The sequence below is a fragment of the Delphinapterus leucas genome, chromosome 18, assembly GCF_059928025.1.
Source record: "Delphinapterus leucas isolate spDelLeu-1000000601 "Yukka" chromosome 18, BTC_Dleu_Yukka2, whole genome shotgun sequence".
In the NCBI taxonomy this organism is placed as follows: domain Eukaryota; kingdom Metazoa; phylum Chordata; class Mammalia; order Artiodactyla; family Monodontidae; genus Delphinapterus; species Delphinapterus leucas.
Genome location: NC_143146.1, coordinates 30,458,936 through 30,475,628, shown reverse-complemented (window position 1 = coordinate 30,475,628; position 16,693 = coordinate 30,458,936). Strand labels below are relative to the sequence as shown.

Genomic DNA, 16,693 nt, shown 5'->3' with positions numbered 1-16,693 from the left:
CCAGTAAAGAAAACCATTCCCTTATTCCTCATGCTTGCGAGGGACACAGCCCTACCGATTCTGAAGAAAGAAACATTTGTAGGTGTGCATGTGTTAAAAAGCACTCCTGTTCCCAAATGTGGCCACCCTCTATCAGTACAATTCTGTGGAAAGAAATAACAGGAGTTGGGCCACTCAGTGAGAAGCAGAAAGTTAACCTGACAATTATTCTGATCAAAGGCCTTTGCACAAATTTTCCTCATATTTTTGTTTGATTCTTCTTCTGAATTCTTAGAATACAAAGCTTGCTTTAAAAAAAAGGAAAAGCAAAAATCTTGTTTGAACTGCCAGATTTATACATTTGGTGTGGCTGGTTCTTTTTCTTTCTTTCTTTCTTTTTATTTTCCTTTATATGTTCAACGAGCATTGCTAGTTTTCTTTCTGGGAGAAACATTGCTAGTTTCTTTCTGGGAGGGGGGAGGGGGGAGAGGCACGGCCTTTTCAGATGACTCCTCTTGCTCTGGGGAACAGGAAGTACACTGGTTTGTACACCACTCTCTCCCCAACACTTGGCATAAGGCCCAACATGTAGAAGCATTCATTCAACATTTATTGAACACCTAAGCGTCAAGCTGTGTCTTAACACATCTTATTCTCTGATGCCCTAGAGCAGCGGTCCCCAACCTTTTTGGCACCACGGACCAGTTTCACGGAAGACAATTTTTCCATGGATGGGGGTGGAGGGGGCAAATATGGTTCAGGCGGTAATGCAAGCGATGGGAAGCAATGGGGAGCGGCAGATGAAACTTCACTCCCTCGCCCCCCCCACCCCCGCTCACCTCCTGCTGTGTGTCCCGGTTCCTAACAGGCCTTGGCCCGGGGGGTTGGGGACCCCTGGCCTACAGAATAAGACACCTGCCCTCACAGAGCTTATGATCACGCGGGGACCCCCAGGAAACATGTAATTACAAGAATGCTTAATAAATACTTCTTTTAGTTAAAGTGAATAATCTTTCTATCACATTTTTTGTCCTTTAAGTAGGAATTTAGAAATTTGCAATATATTCTTCCTCTAGTCAGATGCTGCCTCTCTAAACTACTAGAGTAGAAAATTTTTATGTTCACAATATAATTTTATGTCTCCATATAACAGAACAAATATTGAAACAAAATACTAGAAGTGAAACCACATCAGCTGAGGGGGAGGAGAGTAATTAACAAGATGTACAAAAGCTTATCATTTTCAAAGGGAAGAACATCGGGATATCATACCTATGGCAATGCTAACTCCAAAATTAAAACTTAAAAACAAGAAAAAGTCAGTCTATTTTTCAACATTAAAATATAGGAAAGGGCCTTGGCAAGATCCAGGTCCCTGAAGGTATACCTAAGGTACATTGCTAGGAAAGAAGTTACTGCTTCTCTATTCCAGGGACCTCCTCAGAGGCATCCTTGCATTTTTAACTTTCCCATATTCAGCTTTAGGTACTCCCTCTATTCCAACATCTTCGGAAATTCTTTCTAGGTTTGCCGTATATTTAGGTAGCTCTAACAATTATATAGATATTCTAAATTATTACTATGGTACTTGGGACACTACTTTATGCCTAATATGATCTTGAACACACATAGTTGTATAGATTATTTTTTAAACTTTCAAATACGTAATATGAAAATTAAAAATAAGTAAAAGGACAAAGATACATATCAAAACCTTCTTTTCAAACTTTAGCATTTACATTTATAAACTTGAAAGTACTAGTTCTTTTTTTTACCTACTACAGTATAAAGAGCAAACATGACTCAGTGATGCCCACAAGACCTACTGCTCAAGATTCTGAGGAACACTAACTGTGAAGATATTTTCTAAAGAACTCACCACCCCAAAACTTCCTTCCATCCCTTTGATGAAGTGACACCAGGAAACAGGGTTGATGAAAGTGAGGACAAGATTATGATAATGAGGAACCTGGACAGGATTTTCTTATTGGCAGGGACCCAAGCACATGAACACTCTTAGTTTAAGACAAATCTACTTAAGAAACGCTTTTAAGAAGAAAATCTGAAGGGGTTTAAGCCCAGTTATTTTGTTAATTTAGAAACAAGCTTTAATTGGTTTCTTCAAATACTATAATCTACTTCAATACATACCTGGGAACAAGAAGAGATATCTTTAAAATTCTTTTCAAGCACAAGTGATTTAGTGTCTGGACTGATAAGGTTAATCTCAAACCGTCCAACCTTAAAAATAAAAATATTCCAATTAATTTCAACTTATCAAGAACCTAACATATTACTTTACAGTTAAATATTTGACTAATAATACAGATTCAAATGCTGTATCCCAGACATACATATTCACACGTGTGTCAACATCCAATCCAACCAAATCTACAACCCCAATTATCAGCTGTCTGAAAACATTTCTTCCTTTCATCTAGAAATCATGAAAGTTAAGTTGGTCTTAATTTACAAGAAACCATTTTTTTTCCAAATTAGAAATCATTCTTTTCAAAAAAATGCAACCTTTCCACACCTTATGTTTTCTAAAAATACTAATTATTTAATTATAATTTATAATCATACTTTCTCACAAATGATCAACAGAAAGATATACTTGCAATTGGGCAGATAAATTTTAAAAATGTTTAAATAAACAACCATTTAGAAAAAAGTAACAACATGGACTCTGGCTAGCTAAGAAAAAGAACAAATCCAGTAGCCCAAACAAGAGAGGAAACTCAGTTAACATATCACCACAGAAAAGACTATAGACACTTTAATTACATGCCTAGAGTTACCAAGAACAAAACAGAACAAAACCACCATGAACTTCTGATCAAGCAAATATTACATACTGGGACTGTTTACCAAGGTACACTGTGCAACTTCCTTCTCAGGGACTCTTTGCAACGGGATAAAAGGGCAGTCACTCCTTTTTTCAAGAAAACTCAAATCTGAGGAAAACCCAAATTAATCTTCAAAGCTGAGGAGTAATTAAAGAATCTCTACAGGGCATTGTTAAGAATTAAGTTCTTTTAAGTGGAACTGGACATTTTTAAAAACTACTTTTTAGAATTAAGAATCATCTTTTACACTTATAATACAGCTTGCACCAAATCATTTCAATAACTGGTCTAATAAATTATCAGGCCTATGATGTTTCTTTAACCGTCTCTTTTGTATGACAGAGTAAATTGGTGTATTCTCATCTGAAAATACACCTATGAGTCTCTGGACTTTTCTTTTTTCTCTCTAGAAAATTCTTTCTCCTTCATGAAGATTCACACGCTCCCAGATTCACATCTTCAAACCCTTCATAAGACTGACTTTCTGCAGTCATTTAAAAAAATAACATTTATTTAAGAATCAACCTAAGGCAAATGCTGGTGATGCTAAGAGTAATCTATTCTTATTTCCCCAACAACTTTCCGTGATGTACTGAAAGTGCATCTCTCTTCCTCTCTCTTCCCTGCTCCCTTTTTTCTTACATTCCCCGTCTGCCTCTCACCCCTTCACAACTTTCCTTTGTTTGCTTTCTCCACCTGCCTTATCTGCTTCCCAAGGGATATGACAGAAAGGTTGGATGCTTGCAGAGTGAGGACCAAGGAAGAGCTGGCCGCCCGGCTGCTTCCGTCTAGCAAAGAATGGGGAAACACCCCGAGAGCACGCGGCCAGGGCAGCACCTGAAACAGCATCGTTCTGTTCTTCTCCGAATCCGAGGGCTGGACGTGGCTGGGCGCGCTGGCATGCCTCCTCCGCGGCTGCGTTTTCTGGCTGTTCTCCTGAACTTTCCTTTGCAGGACACCGGTGACGCTGCTGCACCGAGACCGGAACTCCTGCTGTTCATCAAAGCCACAGTCTTCCAAAATCCGCTCAGGGAAGCAGACTCGAGAGCTGGACGGCCCAGGCTGGCTGGGCGCCGCGGGGAAGACGGGGTGGGTGTCGTTGACGCCATCCCCTTCCTCGGACAGAACGTCGGCGGGGGAAGTGGGCGTCTGGGCCTCCGACACCGCCGGGTCCTCGCCGGCATCCGCGACGCGCGGCTCGCCCTGGACCCGCAGGCGCTGTCGCTCGTGCAGGCTGAACTTCTCAATGCAGTCGTCGATGAGGCTGGACGGCGCCTTCTTGTGGGTCACGGTCACCTTGCCACAGTACAAGACCTCGAACTTCTGTGAGTTGTAAAAGGCGTCCTCGTTGTCTTTGCTGGGTTTGGCATCCTCTTTCATGGCAGCTTTCGATAACTGCCTTATGCTGCTGATAACATCGGGAACCTGGAACAGAATTCAAAAATCCTCACTTCAGTTGAATATTTAGAGATCATATATGTTTACCTAGACCTGTTATTATCACAGAATGCACGCTCATCCTAAATGATAAAATAAAGAAAGTAATAGATCCTACATAAGATAAAGCATAAACTTAAATTACACTATCGGACATAGTGATTTAAGGATAAGATTGGAATTTTATACCACTTTTATACTTTCCCCTTTTAAATGTATTCGTTTCCTAAAAACAAAACCATGAGACTATACAGGCCACTGCAACCTTTAATAAATCATCATAACATAACCTTTGAGTACTTTAAAAATGTATTATAAGAGATCAAAAGGTTAAAAATTAACTTTAAATATAAAAAATAAAGTGTAACATGCTAAGGTTCCAACCACGACTGAGATAAATAAATTATTTAATTAAATTATTATGAGCCTCAGCTGAAAGGAACCAAAGCTTCAACAATGAGGCTAAAATCAACTTTCTGGATGAAGAGGTTAAAATCCAGACACCCCTCACCAGCATTTAGCCATCAGTGAAAATGCAAATATAGACCACAGGAAGATACTATTTCATTATCTATTAGAATGGCTAACATCAAAAAGTCCAGGGGCTTCCCTGGTGGCGCAGTGGTTGAGAGTCCGCTTGCCAATGCAAGGGACACGGGTTCGTGCCCCGGTCGGGGAAGATCCCACATGCCACGGAGCGACTGGGCCCGTGAGCCATGGCTGCTGAGCCTGCGCGTCCAGAGCTGTGCTCCGCAACAGGAGAGGCCACAACAGTGAGAGGCCCGCGTATTGCAAAAAAAAAAAAAAAAAAAAAAAGTCCAAGTGGGGCTTCCCTGGTGGCGCAGTGGTTAAGAATCCGCCTGCCAACTCAGGGGACATGGGTTCGAGCCCTGGTCCAGGAAGATCCCACATGCTGCAGAGCAACTAAGCCCATGCGCCACAACTACCGAGTCTGCGAGCCACGACTATGGAAGCCAGCGCGCCTACAGCCCGTGCTCCGCAACAAGAGAAGCCACTGCAGTGAGAAGCCCGCGCACCGCAACAAAGAGAAGCCCCCGCTTGCCGCAACTAGAGAAAGCCTGCACACGGCAACAAAGACCCAATGCGGCCAAAAATTAATTAATTAATTTGAAAGGCCAAGTACCCGCCAGGATGTGGAGCAACAGGAACTCTCATACACTGTGTGCAGAAATGTAAAATGGCACAGATACCTCAGGAGTTTGGCAGCTGCTTGGGAGTTAAACATAGATCTCACAACCCAGTCATTCCACTCCTAGAGATTTAGGTGAAAGCCCTGAAAACATATGTCCACAAAAAGACTTGTACACAGGGCTTCCCTGGTGGCACAGTAGTTGAGAGTCCGCCTGCCGATGCTGGGGACATGGGTTCGTGCCCCGGTCCGGGAAGATCCCACGTGCCGCGGAGCGCCTGGGCCCGTGAGCCATGGCCGCTGAGCCTGCGCGCCTGGAGCCTGTGCTCCACAACGGGAGAGGCCACAACAGTGAGAGGCCCGCGTACCGCAATAAAAAAAAAAAAAAAATTCATAGATGTCTTAGTCACGATACCCCAAAACTGGAAACAACCCAAATATTCATCGACAAGTGAATGCTCACTAATTGTCAGGGAAAACCACGATAAAATATCACCTTACACTTGACAGGATGATTATCATCAAAAAGACAAGATATAGCAAGTACTGGGGGAGGATGTGGGAAAAAGGAAACCCTTGTGCATTGTTGGTAGGAATGTAAATTGGTGCAGTCACTATGGAAAACAGTATGGAGGTTCCTAAAATATTAAAAATAGAACTACCATATCATCCAGCAATTCCACTTCTGGGTATATATTCAAGAGAAATAAAATCACTCTCTCGAAAAGATACCTGCACCCTCATGTTCATCACAGCATTATTCACAATAATCAAGACATGGAAACAATCTAAGTCCACCTAAGTGTCCGTCAAAAGACGAATGGATAAAGAAACTGTGATAAATATTATTTAGCCATAAAAAAGGAAATCCTCTCATCTGGTTTTCTGCAATAATCTTTTAATTGGTGTTCCTTGCCCCCTTCAATCTACTCTCAGAAGTAGAAAGGATCCTTTTTAAACTTGTCATGTTGCTCACCTGCAAATCCTCCAAGCTCCCCATTTCATTAAGAGTAAAAGACAAAAATCCCTACAATGTCCTACAGGGCCCTCGCCCTCTGCATTTGACATACATATAGATTAAATGTGCACTGTGGCTACACATCCTCCATGTGACCTTTAGACAGTCAACCTGGATTTCATCTTTTCCTTTTCACCTCGTTTCCTCTGACCTTACTCCTCCCAGCAACCCTCTCTCACTCACTCTGCTCCAGCCCCACTCGCTTCCTGGCTACTCTTTGAACATGCCAGGCAGACTCCTCCCTCAAGGTCTCTGAACTCCAAGTCCGCCCTCAGATAACTGGACGGCTCCCTCCTCATCTCGTTTAAATCCATGCTCTAACGTCACCTTGTGGCAGCATCCATCCCCTAAACCAAAACACACATACACATACACACAGAGACACACTCTGACACAGCCAGCATTCCCCTGGAATTTTCCCCCATTTTATTACTCTCTATAGCACTCACCTCTTTTAACATTCTGTGTAATTGATTTGCTAGAATGTAAGCCCTAGGAGGGTGGTGATTTCTGTCTCTTTTCCCACATTTTTTCCTTGTATCCCCAAAGCCTAGAGTAAGTCCTGGTACAAAGTAGATCCTCAATATGTGGACTGCAGGGAAAAGACATTTTTTGGTAATTTCTACCTTTGGAAAAGAGAGAACATCTTATAGGCAGGGTTGCTTCACATTCAGACGTACAAGGTATTTCTTCAAATATTCTAGCACCAATTCGAAAACCAGAATTTCTTCTCTTTCACATAATTCTTTGGGATATACTGCCAGAACATTCACAGTTTAAAAATCACAAGACTTTCAGCTTGCTAGTAGAGTATTTCCTATGAAAGAATAAAGTCCAAATGCTATAGTTTCAATGACTCACCCCGAACATTTGACATATCTCCAGGGAAGTCAGATGCTTTGTACTAACACATGATCAACAACCTTAGACCTCTGTCATTTTATTTTTGCCTTAGTGTCTGACAAGGGCCAAAGCTATGGAGACTGACCTAGACATTCAACCCTGAAAAAAGTACAATGATTCTAGTGGGTTAGGCAAAACCCTAAAACAGATGGCTCCCTCCTTCCTCACTAACCATATTTCATTAAATACTCTTCATCTGATTTTACAACACTAGTGCACCTAAATTTCCAAAGTGTCTCTATGGAGTGCAGAATAAGAAATATTATCTGTAGGATTTTTTTTGAACCTGCAGAATTTTGATCTTGTCACAAATATTTTAATGAGTATTAGGGTTAATTCCATCAAGACTGAAAATAAAGTCAGTTGGACCTTAGTTGTATCAATTCCTCTATATTATAAGTTTGTACTTTTTCTCATTGAGAGCTGTTATGTGAAGAACTGATCAGTGGCTGAATTCCTATAGTCTCACAGGACATCTCCCTGTGACCACAGGTAGAAGCTCAATAGCTAAATATAATTCAGTTAATGACCCAGTTCATAGAAGCAAAGCTTATCATCTTGACTAAACTGAGTAGGTAATTTAATCTTCCAATAATTTGAATTGTTAACTGCACCATAAAACATAGATTCTAGTTGCCTTTAATATCTTCTCTTAGGTCATGACTAAACGCAGCTTTCAATGACCTGCAAAGAGGCTGGCCTGTGAAACTGATCTAACAACATTCAGCTCTGTTTTTGCTTATAAGTGGAAGACACACATGTAATTAACATTATACAGCCCCTGCCTACACACTCAGAGCCCATACCAGAAGGGATACACTGATGAAGAAAGGACAGTAGAATATCCACAGTGGGAAAATGAGTTATCAGAGAACCATGAAAACTTTCTGAGACATTTATTTGAGATCAGTCAGAAGCAACACAAGAGAAACACAAAATCTCTATCCAGGGGCTTCCCTGGTGGTGCAGTGGTTGAGAATCTGCCTGCCAATGCAGGGGACACGGGTTCGAGCCCTGGTCTGGGAGGATCCCACATGCCACGGAGCAACTGGGCCCGTGAGCCACAACTACTGAGCCTGTGCGTCTGGAGCCTGTGCTCCGCAACAAGAGAGGCCGTGATAGTGAGAGGCCCGCACACTGCAATGCAGAGTGGACCCCGCTTGCCGCAACTAGAGAAAGCCCTCGCACAGAAACGAAGACCCAACACAGCCAAAAATAAAATAAATAAATAAATAAATAAATTTTTTAAAAAAATGCTTCCCTGAAACCAATTCAGGAGTTTGGGTTTAAAAAAAAAAAAAAAAAATCTCTATCCAGTACTTGCACATACACAAGACATTTTGGGAAAACACTATTCTCCTACAGGACAGTGTTAACTGACATATATTTAGATTTTGATTTAGATGTGTTTTTGAATGAATTTGACTCCTTGCATGTATCACATCTTTCAACGTCTTTTTTTCTCTTTACCGTTAATGCTATAAGCTCCTAAGTGAAAGACTGAGTTGTGATTTTGTGTCTTACTAGAGTTCTTCCATATGACCACTGGGAGAGAATTCTGTGCTCAGAAAAAACTGAGTGACAGTTGTCAGCAAACAAAAATATACAAATAGTGAACAACCACCTAGAACCCTGATGAAAGCTCTCCAGGATTGAGATGGGGTTAGTAAATTCCTGTTGATAACACAAGAGAGATCTGGCACTCCTCAGAATAGAGAGCTGAGGCTTTCCACTCTGCTCAGTGCTCATCCCAACTAGGAAGTGAATGTGTGTTGCAAGAATGTCTTCAGGTGCTAGGAGACACCTCAAGCTACACGCTCGGGGTTCGTCCTCTGGTTATTAGTACTCTGGCTACGAATAATGCCACTGCTTAGAATCTGCCTCCGTCTCACAGAGTCTGAGGAAAATTCAATGCCAATTCAGGGCAAAGTTTTTATTGTATGGCAGCATATAATTTTAACACAAAATAACAATAATGAAAAGGGAGTTAATAATCCCTCTACCCAGGAATTAAGAGATTTCTACTCTCTCCCCTGATCTGCCAGGAATTTGTGTCATTCTGCTTTCTAGAGTTTCCTTGCCAGTAAAGTAAGGGATGAGAAAGATGCTCAACAAGATCTCACCTAAATCCAAATTTCTATGGGTTTATTTTAGCATTGATGTCAATATAGGAACAAAATAATGTACATTAAAAGAAGATGGAAGGGGGCTTCCCTGGTGGCGCAGTGCTTGAGAGTCCGCCTGCCGATGCAGGGGACACGGTTTTGTGCCCCGGTCCAGGAGGATCCCACATGCCGCGGATCGGCTAGGCCCGTGAGCCACGGCCATTGAGCCTGCGCGTCCGGAGCCTGTGCTCTGCAATGGGAGAGGAGGCCACAACAGTGAGAGGCCCGCATACCGCAAAAAAAAAAAAATAATAATAATAAAATAATAAATAAATAAATAAAAGAAGATGGAAAATCATCTCTATTATTAAGCCAGAAATATTGTAAGTCGTCGACATTATTCACTTCCATTGACACACAATAACCAATTTCAACAAGCGATAAAATAAATGGGGCTTTTTTCAAATGCCTCATGATATTTAGAAAAAGCACAGGGCCACCTTTAGCTAGTATTCTGTCCTTACACCTTCAGTGATCTCACTAAAAGAATATAAGTTCAAGTATCAAAATTCAGACATTAAAGCAATTCCTCACTCTAGAGAAAAGAAAAATTGCCACTAGATTCCTGGATGTCAGGCTGTTGTTTCTCATTAATTAATTATCATAATTAGTTATCACATTCCAAGAAATCCAATGGTATTGTAAAAACTACACTTCACCTGACTTCACAAGGAAATAAATTCTACAAGTACCACACACTGATGTTTAAAGTCCTAAGCAAACCCAAGGGAAAGAAGTCTGGATACTGAAAAAGCACAGAGGAAAGATACCTTTGGTCAGGAAGCAAGCAGAAATTTGGAGTCGTCCTCCAAGAGCAGTGAATATGCCAAACTGATGTAATCCTTAGTATTAGCTCTCTGTCGACCTTAAGAAGTTCTCTTTCATTCCAGATAAGCCAGCAGTAATTTTGCTGCATTTGTTCAAGTCGATGTTATCACTGTGCAGCCAATTATAAAACTTCCCGGGAATAACCGTTATTGCTTCAAAAGTAAAGTATTTCCTGACTCTGCAATCAGGAAACACACTGATTGTTCAGGGCTAAAGAACAGACTCTCTAGCTTTCTTTAAAAAGAAGCATTTTAAATTTGAGCACCCCTGTCTTTCTTATGCTGCTTAAATAATCACGTGTCCAAGGCTTATTAATTATGAAGGCAGGAGAAAATTAATCTATAATACAATGTCTTCTTTCTTCATAGAGTTCATTGATAAACAGATGAACTTCAGCAAACATTTAAAAATGGATACAAATATGAATATGAAAATAAGCCTCTTAAGACATATTTAAAGCAAAAAATAATAACTGGGTAAATTCTTTCACAATGGACATGAGCTTGGCTGCTTGATTCATTATTAATCTTTTTATAATAATTATAGTAGGCACAGCAAGATTTTGATAAGCCCAAAAAAGAGGGAAAAGGTGTGAAAAAAAGTTGAGGAAAAAATACTAGGAAACATTTCAAGTAAATTGCAAAAACCCTGCCAAATGAGAAGAATTAATCATTTAAACTAGTCTCAATCAAAGAGAGACAGTAAGGAAAAGAAATGTATTTGCTTTGGAAGTAATACATGCCATTAGGGGACGGATAGATTTCCTTTCTAATTCTGTTTTACTTAAGAAACTATTAAGATCAGTTCAGCATTTTGAGAAAAGACTGATTTGATTTTGGAAGATATATACGTGCCATGAAATAGTTCATTTACATTAAGGAAAAAAATCACCATTATTTAAGAACCCATGAAGATGTTCCAGCCCCAGTTACTTTGGAAGAACACTCAGTCTGTGTTGTCATTTTTAAGGTGACGTTGTCTGACAATCTCAATAAGAAATAAAACTGATTTTTAAACCATTTTAACTTTTATCCAAAAGTACTTCAGTGATTCTTTAATATATAAACTATTATTTTAAAGTAAACCTTACACAGTAAAAAAGAGGTCTAATTATCACTAGGTCTAGAGTCAAAATCGACTGGAATAATGCAGTGGTCTTAAAATCACAGAATTTAAAAGTTAAAGGCACTCTTATGGAATCACCCGTCCCCACTATCTTGTTTTACAGATGGGGAAACAAACGGTTTACATTAAAAGTTCAACCATGGGGCTTCCCTGGTAGCACAGTGGTTAAGAATCCACCTGCCAATGCAGGGGACACGGGTTAGAGCTCTGGTCGGGGAAGGTCCCACGTGCTGCGGAGCAACTAAGCCCGTATGCCACAGTTACTGAGCCTGCGCTCTAGAGCCCATGAGCCACAACTACTGAGCCCACGAGCCACAACTGCTGAAGCCCATGCACCTAGAGCACATGCTCTGCAACAAGAGAAGCCACCGCAAGGACAAGCCCGCACACCACAAGGAAGAGTAGCCCCCGCTCACTGCAACTAGAGAAAGCCCGCATGCAACAAGACCCAACGCAGCCAAAAATAAATAAATAAATTTATAAAAGAAAATAAAAAGTTAAACCATGAAAGAATAATGAGATTACAAGTAACGAGACTCTTTGGCGCCAAAGAAAGCAAGAATATCTCTACTACTTACACTGCAGTCATACAATTGCTTGGGTTTGAGTCTTGGGCTTCAGCCAAGACAGTTTCCTCTCAGATTAGGCTTTGGTTCTTAGATATTCTCAGCCCCTTTGCTCCAAACTCATTTTTGGCTCAGCGCTTCTCTGTTGTTTCCTGGTGGCCTCTGAGTTAGTTCAAGCATCAGAGAGAGAAATTCCCTGAACTTCCTACCAAGTTCTCCTGTCCTATTCTGTCTCACTGCTCATATCTTTGAATTCCTTCTCCAAAAGATATGACTTGTGCCTTTATGACCGTTCAAAATTTGAAGAAGTGATCAGATGTAAAATAAACGAGGGTAACTCACAGGAAATCCGGGGCCTCATAATTTTGATTAAGAGAATGGAATGCCCTCAGTAGTGGCTGAGTTTAGTGCTACAGAGAAATAAGACAGAAGATGGGGTGGGTGAGAAGTTAGATGGCAAAGGACAGACAAGGACAGTCCTTTTCAATTCCCCTTTCAAAAGCAAACTCATTCTTTTAAAAGTGGATTACTCGGGACTTCCCTGGTGGTGCAGTGGTTAAGAATCCGCCTGCCAATGCAGGGGACACGGGTTCAAGCTCTGTTCTGGAAAGATCCCACATGCCACGGACCAACTAAGCCCGTGTGCCACAACTACTGAGCCTGCACTCTAGAGCCCACGAGCCACAACTATGGAGCCCATGAGCCACAACTACTGAAGCCCGCGCACCTAGAGTCCGTGCTCTGCAACAAGGAGAAGCCCACGCATCACAACAAAGAGTAGCCCCCGCTCGCTGCAACTAGAGAAAGCCTGCACACAGCAACAAAGACCCAATGCAGCCAAAAATAATTAATTAATTAATTTTTTAAAAAGTGGATTAGTCCACAGCATGGCATATTAGAAAAGTACATAACATGCAATTAGAGGTCTAGAGTTTAAAGCCCCATTCCGTTATCTATGATTATCTGTAGAAAAGACACCATATCCTGGTTTTTCATCTGCAAAATGGGAATCACAATGTTTATGTCAAAGGTAACCTGGGAAAATTAAACTAAAAGTGCAAATGTGCCTGACGCAGTGCTAGGACAGTGAAAACATTCAACAGTGTTTAATTAAATCTAAAATGTAAGTCTGACTTGTACTGTGTAAGGAGATGAAGGAAATGAGAAGCTGTTGCTAAATAAAAAAACATTGCCTTTGTGAAAGTTAAATTGTAGTAGGGGGTATAGAATTAATAAGTAAAACATAAAGGATTTGAGATAGTAAAAACTGCCAATGAGAAAAATAATGCCCATAAGGGGGGACAGAAAATTTGGAGGGGGTGGCAGAACAGTTGCAACTTTAGAGAAAGGTGTCTCTATAAAATATTTGAGTAAAAACCTGAAGTCAACAAGAAGGTGAGCCATACAGATATCTGAGGGAGGAACATTCCAGGCAGATAGCACACCAAGTACGGAGGCCATGAAGCAGAAATTCGCCTGGCATGTTCAGGGAACAGTGAGGAGTCCATGTGGCTGGATGCAAGTGAGGCAGCAGATTACTGAAGAGGCCACTGTGGGGAACAGGGGCGTCTAAATCATGCAGGACCTTGAAAGGACTCTGGCTTTTACTCTTGGTGAGACAGATAGCCATTGCAGAGTGCTGAGTTACATGTTTAAAGAATCCCTTTGCCTGCTGTATGGAGAACAGATGGCAAGGATAAGGGGGCAGAAGCCTACTGCACCCAGGATGAGGCAACGGTGGTTCACAGGAGGACAGCAAGGGACGGGGTAAGAAGAAGCAGGCTCCTGAATATAATTTTAAAGGCACAGTCAACATGATTTGGGGATAGATCTAACGTGCATTGTAAAAGCAGGAGAGGAGGCATGGATGAACTTTGTGGGTTTTGGCCAGAGGAACTAGAGTGAGGGATGGGGATGGCTTAAGAGAGTAGGAGCTTAGCTTTGGATTGTTAGTTTTGAGAAGCTTACAGACATCCAACGGGTGATGTCAGTAGGCAGTTGAGTACATGGAGCTCAGGGGTGAGGACAGAGCTGAGAAAGAAAAATTGGAAGATATTAGCATATAAATAGTATGTAAAGCCATGCAGTTAGAGGAGTCCATCAAAAAAGTGAGCACAGATGACACAGAGAGACAGAGCAAGAGGGAGAGAGACATGGTGAGCTAGGCAGAGAGAGAAATATCTCCAGGAACCAAGCCCTGAGGCGCACAATGACTATAGTTTAGGAGATGGAAAGATATGAGCAAAGGAAAATACATCAAGAGACACAGGTAAAACCAGAAAAGAATGGTATCCAGAAGCCAAGAAAGAAAGGTTTCCAAGAAGGAGGGGGTAAGCACTATGAGCTCATAGGTGACTTTGACAAGAAAAGTTTTGGTGGCACTTAGGGCAAAAGCCTTACTGGAGTAGGTTTGAAAGAAAATTTTAGGAACAAAATCCAAAACATTAGGTACAGACAAGCTTTTAGGGCTGTAGCTAGAGGTACAAGTGAGTCAAAAGAGGGTTCTCTTATAGATGGGAGAAATGACAGCTTCCAATAGAGAATTTCCAACAGTGAAGGGGAAATTGATGCTGTAGAGAAAGAGAGTAGAAAGAGAAAGAATTTCCAACAGTGAAGGGGAAATTGATGCTGTAGAGAAAGAGAGTAGCACTGCTAGCAAAATCTTTAAGTAGGCAAGAGGGGACAGTGGAAGACTTTGAACTGACCCAGGGCATGGAAAGTTCATCTCAAAAGGTGCAAGTGCAGGAAGACACAGTGGTGGGAGTTTGGAGAATTTGTCCTCTGACTGCTTTAATTTCTCAGTAAAACAGAAAGCATAATCATCAGCTGAGGTAAGGATGGGGAATAAGATCAAATGAGTATTGATCAGTAAACATTTAACTTAATTCAAGGCTGACTGTAGGCAAAATTGCGAGGTGATGGTATCTTGAGAGCCCTCCAGCTTCACTTTCTGTGTTCAGATGATGTGGAAATGTGACTTCTACAACTCCTTCATGGAGACATCGCATTTTAACCTAAGTTTTAACTTGAGAACTGAAGTATCTTAGATGAAACTCAGGAATCAACCAGAAATTAGAAGAGAGGTTTTTGCACCCTGAAATGAAACAATGCAGGTAAATGTTTTTTTCTGCCTAGGATGAGATTGGGAGCTAACCTTGTAAGTAACAGTTGTATAAGAAATGAATTGTGGAAAAAGTTCGCGCGTGGTAGGGAAAAAAAGTGTTCTGTACCTTACCAAAATAAGAATAACACAGTTTGATCATACAGTCAGTATTTGTGTCACTTGTGAAAAATAATTCTATATTTCTTTTTTTGGATATGGATATTTATACAGATATGACCAAAAAAGGTGAAGTAAGCAGAGTCACAAATGCAAGAAAATCAAACTTCTTATAAACATGTAATCAAGAAAGTTAATCTTTTACTTTCTAACTATAGAAACACGGAATAGGGGCAACTAAGAAAAAATCCTGAAAAGCTGTTATTTATTACCTTATGCTGGCACTATGAGACCCCCTTTCAAATGCAGCAATATCCCTCTACCCAACCACAAAGCACTTTCAATGTGAGATCAACCTACTACCTGTTTATTCAACAGAATGCTTTGTATTCATCAAATCAGTCCTATTATTTCCTTAATGCTCACATTTTAAAAAATATACAATTCAAAATCAGTAAGCCTCTAGCCAGGCTAACTAAGAAGAGAGGACACAAATTACTAATATTAGAAATGAAAGAGGGGACATTGCTACAGATCGCATGGAAATTAAAAGCATAATAAAAGAATACTATGAACTACTCCATGACCAGAAATTCGATATCCTAGATGAAATGGACCATTTCCTTGAATGCTACAATCTGCCAAAATGCATACAAGAATAAATAAATGATCTGAATAGGGCTAAATCGAATCAATAGTTAATAATCTTCTAAAACAGAAAGCACCAGGCTCAGATGGATACACTGGTGAATTCTGTCATTTAAGAACAAAATGATATCAATCCTCCATAATCTCTTTCAGAAGACAGAAGCAGAGAAAATACTTCCTAATTCATTCTATGAGGCCAGCATTACCTTAATATCAAAACAAGACAAAGACAGTATGAGAAAACTACAGACCAATATCTCTCATGAATATAGATGCAAAAATCCTTAACAAAATACTAGCATACCAAATCCAGAAAAGTATAAAATGAATTATATACCAGGACCAAGTAGGATCTATCCCAAGTATGTAAAGGTGGTTCAACATTCAAAAATCGATTAATGTAATCTATCACATCAACAGACTAAAAAAAAAAAAAAAAAATCACATGATCATATCAATAGAAGCAGAAAAAGCATTTGACAAAATCCATCACCCATGGTAAAAACTCTCAATAAACCAGGAATACAGGAATAGAGGGGAATTTCTTCAACAATCTAGAAAAAATCTACAGCTAGCATCATACTTAATGGTGAGAAACTCAAAGCTTTCCCACTGAGATCCAGTACACGGCAAGGATATACTCTCTCAACATTCTTTTTCAACATCATACTAGAAGTCCTTGCTAATAGGCAAGAAAAGGAAACTAAAGGTATACAGATTGGAAAGGAAGAAATAAAACTGTCTGTTCTGAGATGACATGATTGTCTGTAGAAAATCTGAAATAAAAATAAAGGAAATAAAAATT

At 40.4% G+C, this 16,693-nt stretch overlaps 1 protein-coding gene across 9 annotated transcripts in view; it reads right to left on the bottom strand.

The window, feature by feature from the left end:
• The window catches only part of TBC1D4 (TBC1 domain family member 4), a 247,029-nt gene that overhangs the window by 75,697 nt on the left and 154,639 nt on the right, over positions 1 to 16,693 (bottom strand). For all 9 annotated transcript variants that reach the window (XM_089899442.1, XM_089899441.1, XM_022577030.2 and 6 more), the window contains 2 exons: positions 3,666 to 4,253; positions 2,131 to 2,220 (listed from right to left, as the gene is read on the bottom strand). In XM_089899442.1, coding sequence (XP_089755568.1) covers positions 2,131 to 2,220; positions 3,666 to 4,208 — 633 coding nt within the window. In that variant the 5' untranslated portion in view covers positions 4,209 to 4,253. The remainder of the gene's footprint in view (positions 1 to 2,130; positions 2,221 to 3,665; positions 4,254 to 16,693) is intronic.